At 68.7% G+C, this 4,847-nt stretch overlaps 2 protein-coding genes across 2 annotated transcripts; one reads left to right on the top strand and one right to left on the bottom strand.

The window, feature by feature from the left end:
- Positions 1 to 874: 874 nt before the first annotated feature.
- EMIHUDRAFT_352396 (hypothetical protein) lies at positions 875 to 1,264 on the top strand (the record flags this gene model as incomplete). Its single annotated transcript, XM_005785510.1, has 2 exons — positions 875 to 1,052; positions 1,098 to 1,264. 2 exons carry the CDS (start codon positions 875 to 877, stop codon positions 1,262 to 1,264), a joined length of 345 nt encoding a protein of 114 aa, XP_005785567.1.
- A 729-nt stretch (positions 1,265 to 1,993) lies between these two features.
- Positions 1,994 to 3,287, bottom strand: EMIHUDRAFT_63461 (hypothetical protein; the record flags this gene model as incomplete). Its single annotated transcript, XM_005785509.1, has 5 exons — positions 1,994 to 2,362; positions 2,398 to 2,516; positions 2,580 to 2,810; positions 2,856 to 2,857; positions 2,881 to 3,287. The coding sequence occupies 5 exons, from the start codon at positions 3,285 to 3,287 to the stop codon at positions 1,994 to 1,996; spliced, it is 1,128 nt and encodes a 375-aa protein (XP_005785566.1).
- Between the last annotated feature and the right edge of the window lie 1,560 nt (positions 3,288 to 4,847).

Below are 4,847 nucleotides of genomic sequence, written 5' to 3'. Positions count from 1 at the left end.
GACGCGCGCGCGCCGCCCCGCACCCATCGGGCGGGGCCCGTCAGCGACACGTCCCCGCGGCGCGCTCTGTAGGCGCTCGCGTGTCGCCGCGCTCGCGGCCGAGCTGCACGTGTCGGCCGCCGAGCTGGCGGCGGCGGTGAGCAGCGATGGTGGCGACGAGGAGCAGCAGCTGTACGACCTCGAGGCAGAGGAGCGACGGCTGCGCGAGAGGCAGGCGAGCGGCCGCCTCGAGCTCCCTCCCGGCCCTCGCCCTCGCCCTCGCCCTCGCCATCGCCATCGCCATCGCCATCGCCATCGCCCTCGCCTTCGCCTCGTCGTCTTGGAGTCCCTCACCGGAGCCTCCGCATGGGCCTTCTCCCTCAGGCGACCACGGTCAAGCTCTTCGCTCTCCTCTCCAAGCGCGAGGGCGTCCTGCAGCAGCGGGCGGAGATGCGCGCCTCGGCCAACGACCCGAATCGGCTGCTCGCCAAGGGCGCCGGCGTCGCGCGCAGGCTGCTGCAGGAGGAGCGGCTGCGCACGACCATCGAGAAGGCTTGTCTGCCGCCGGCGCGAGGAGCGGTCGCGAGGCGGCGCGCCCCATGACGCGTGCCAGTGGCGCCTCTGTAGGACCTGCCACGTATGAACAAGCGGTTGCGCGAGATGACGGCCGCGTGGGAGGAGGAGCACGCGGGCGCGCGCACCCCCACCCCCGGATGTTGGCTTCCGCCGCATGCCAGCCGCCGCCGCGCCCTCTCTCCTGGCGGAAGCAGCACCTCCCGCCCACCACCGCAGCAGCTCCTCCACCGGCCCATCTCCCACCGCCCCATCTCCCACCGCGCCCGTCCGCCACCCCTCAGGCGAGCGGCTCCACTACGACGGCGCGACCATCGTCTCGATGCTGGCCGCGCAGGAGGAGGACGACGCGCGCATCGAGAAGGAGGAGAAGGCGCGCAAGGAGGCGGAGTGGGCAGCCAAGAAGGCGGCGCGCGAGGAGGCAAAGGGCCTCCAGGCCAAGGGGGTCCGGCCCGGCGCGCGCTACTCCAATGGCGCGCGGCTGCCTCCTCTCCGCAGCCGTGTGCGACGCGCCAATGACGCGCATGTGTCGCAACTATCCATAGGTCCGAGGAAGGGCACGGCCCCCGCGCGCAAATCCGCCGCCCCCGACGGCGCACTCACGCCGAGGGAGCAGCACGCGGTCAACAGCCCACGCAAGGGCCCGCCCGCCAAGTTCCCGCCAAACGCGTTTGTCACGCCCGCGCCGACGGCCAAGGAGAACCACGCCTGAGCAGTGCAGGCGAGCACGTGAGGCTCGCACGCCGGCGCTTGCATGCTGGGTGGGTGTGGGCTGCGAGCGGGCTTTGAGAGGCCGCAGCAAGGCGCAATCGCAGTGGCGATCTCGAAGGGGAGGGCAACGAGCAGAGCGCATGCATGTCCAGCGCCGGCCGTCGCTGAATAGCTGCCGCGGCCAGACGCTCGTTCGCTTCGATGACAGGGTGTGGCCATTGGGGAGGGAGAGGGGCAGGAGGGAGAGGGGGGCGGAGGTGCACATCTGCATGGAGCCGCGCGCACGCTGTCTTGTGGGTGTGTCTGTGTGTGGCGCGCACCAGTGCCCACACTCTCTCGACACACAGGGGGCGAGTACTCAGTACAGCGCCCAGAGCGCGGGCCGGCCGAGAGCCCGGCGCCGGGCAGGGCTCGCGTGGGACCCGGCCTGCGCTCTGGCTCTCGGCGTCTTGGCTCGTTAATTACACACACGCGGCGTGCCCGGTAGCCGCCGTAGAGCGCAGGCGACCGGCGTCACGTGGGGCGCGGCCCCGCGGGACCACGCCGACCGCGCCGACCGCGCCGCGAGCGCGACACCCCACACGTCCGTCGTCCCACGACTTCGGGGGTTCGGTCTCTTGACTCTTCGGAACCGGTTCGGCCGTTCGCGCGCTTCTTCGGCGATTTGTGTGCGGTGAAGAAAAAAGCGGGTCGCATAACGACACACCGAAAGCGCGCATCCGGATCCACATCAGGCATCAATCAAACGCGGCCCTCCAACTCGGTCGCGCGCCTTCTTCTCAGTGATCCCGCTCCGCGCTCGCCCGGGGTCTCGCCCGGGCGCAAGCCCTTCGAGAGGCACCTCCGCAGGCGCACTGCCGGAGAGGCGCGCAGACCCGCGCCACACCCGCGCGGCTGCGCGATGGAGCAGTGCGTGCCGCCGCGCCAGCGCCAGTGGATCTCGGTCGTACCCGCCGCCGATGACGCACGCGATGGGGACGCCGCTGCGCACACACGTCTCGATGACGTACCGGTCGCGGCTCCAGATGCCGGCGTGCGACAGCTTGAGGTGGCCGAGCCCGTCGCCCTCCCACACGTCGACGCCCGCGTCGTACAGCACCTGGAGGGACGCGCCACCGGACGCGTGAGACGCACGCCCGCCTGTGGCTCGGAGCCGCGTCGCCACGGCGGCGCCAGCTCGGGCCGGAAGCGGCGCAGCATCGTCGGCAGCGCCTCGCGCAGCAGCCTCAGGTAGCCCGCGTCGGCGGTGCCTACTCGCGGCGGCAGCTGTGAGGCGGCGCGAGGAGCCGCTGCGGCCGGCCTCGTCGCAGGCACACCCGAGGGCACGTCGATGTCGAGGTCAGAGCGCGCCTTGCGGAAGGGGAAGTTGGCGCCGCAGTGCATCGACAGCGTGAAGACCGAGCCGTCGCCCTCGAAGAGCGTGGCGGTGCCGTCGCCCTGGTGGACGTCGAGGTCGACGACAGCCACGCGCGACACGCCCTCGTGCTTGCGCACATAGGCGGCGGCCACCGCGAGGTCGTTGAGGATGGTGAAGCCGGAGCCGGCGCCTGCACACCGCGGCGTCGTGGCGTCACCGCAAGCGGTCGGGCGACGGCTCGGCGAGGAGTCGTTGAGCACGTGCCGGCGTGCGCGTGATGGGTCCCGCCCGCCAGGTTGCAGGCCAGCCCGTGCCGCAGCGCCAGCTTCGCCGTGAGGACGGTGCCGCCAACCTCGAGCCGCGTGCGCCGGATCAGCTCCGGTCGGCTGAGCTGCTCGCGGAAGCCTATGCGGCGTGCCTCGGCGTCGCCCAGCCTGCTGCCGAGGAAGGCGCGGTAGTACTCGCGCTCGTGGACCGCCTCGACCCACGCGTGCGGAGGCAGCTCCGGCTGGTGCCACGAGGCCGTCGCGAGGACCGACGGCTGGGTGAGGAGAAACGCGTGGAGGTCCGCAAACTTGGACATCGGGAAGCGGTGCTTGGGCGGCCAGGAGCACGAGTAGTGCGGGTGGTACACGAGTGGCAGACGCCGAGAGACGCTCGGAGACATCGTCGGCCAACTTCTTGGCGATCTGCCTACATGGCTTAGTTTACTGATACGAGCGTCACTTTGTAACCCCCCCCCCCACTTCGTGGGGACCCCCTCACACACCCCCTCTTGGCGAAGTCCGATGATACCCTACCCTTCACCCCCTCACACACCCCCTCACCCCCTCACGCCTCGAACCCTGCTGCGAACGTGTACACCAGCAAGCGAAAATTCGATAAAAAATCTGACAGAGAGATTTTTAGCAATACCTTAATGTGATGTTACAGGTGGGTTAAGAGGGAGATGTGCGCGAGCTGCGGGACCGCCGGGACGGCGGGCGGGTGATTGCGACGCGCCGCCACTTTTGGCGACTTTTGGGACGCGCGTCAATCGGCCGCAATACCAAACAAGCAGGGGGAGGCGGGAGCAGGAAGAGCAAGGGCAGGGGAAGGCTGCAGTCGTGGGAGCGGAGGCGTAACAGAAGGTGCAGGGATGCTAGGGGGCAGCTGCAGAGGCTGGATGAGGAGAGAGTGCGCCGGGGGGAGGAACCGCTCACAGACCCCGACCTCGAGCACTTAGGAGTTCCGGCAGACTACGTGTGGCAAATGTCAATACAGGAGTGGAATGCGCTCATGCGTGCGCTGCACGGCAACGGGCGCGGGGCGGGCCGAGGCGGAGCGCGCGGGGGGGTTAGGGGAGCGACAAAAGCGAGGGGAAGGAGAAGCGAGCAAAAAGAACGTCCTGCGTGTTGCCTCACGCTCAACGTGTGCGGGCTGCACCTGGAAAGGCGGGGCGAGACGATGGAGGAGATCGAGGAGCTGAGAGGGGGGACAGGGGGCGCGAGTCGGGTGAGAGATACAGGGAATGACACGACAGCGAAGCTAGAAGATGTGATAGGGATCATCAAGCAGGGGTGTGTGACCATCGCCACCCTCGCAGACACCAAACAGACTAGGCGAGAGCTGGAAGAGGCGATAGCGTTGCTGCAGACCAGAGGGTTGGACGGGTGCGGCACGCCAGGTTGGTGCGACCACATATCGGGGGAGATGCATACGGGGGTCCTGGTCGTGTGGGACCCCACTCACATCCGAGTAGAGAATAGGGACACGGAAGGGAGAGCGGTGGCGACCGAAGTTGAGGAGGGGAGAATAGTGAGCGTCGGGGTAGAGGAAGTGGCCAGCTGCAGGAAGTGGACGCAGTTTGGGGTCTACATGCCGGTGAGACAGAGGAAGGCGGAGGTGGTGAGACCGATGTGGGAGAAGCTAACCGAGGCGCTCGATGCCACGAGGGGAGAATACATGATCGGGGGGGACTTCAACGCAGAGACGGAGGAGGCGCTGAGGGAAAGGGGCGCACAGAGGGCGACCCTGGCGGACAGGCTGTTCCAGCAGATGCTGGGGGATGGAGGCCGAGAGCTGCTGACCATGGCGGACGAAGCCACCTACCGAGCAGGGACGCAGATTGACAACTGGGTGGTCACATCTGGGCTCGCGTACAGGGTGTGTTGGGAGTACCCTCAGGGGTGAGACTGGGCCGGGAGGACCTGGTGGGTGGCCGGCCCGATCAGTACAGCCTTCAGAC

The sequence above is a fragment of the Emiliania huxleyi genome, assembly GCF_000372725.1.
Source record: "Emiliania huxleyi CCMP1516 chromosome Unknown EMIHUscaffold_16, whole genome shotgun sequence".
Classification (NCBI taxonomy): Eukaryota; Haptophyta; order Isochrysidales; family Noelaerhabdaceae; genus Emiliania; species Emiliania huxleyi.
Note: the sequence above shows the minus strand (reverse complement) of the source record. Positions and strands in the feature narration are given on the sequence as shown.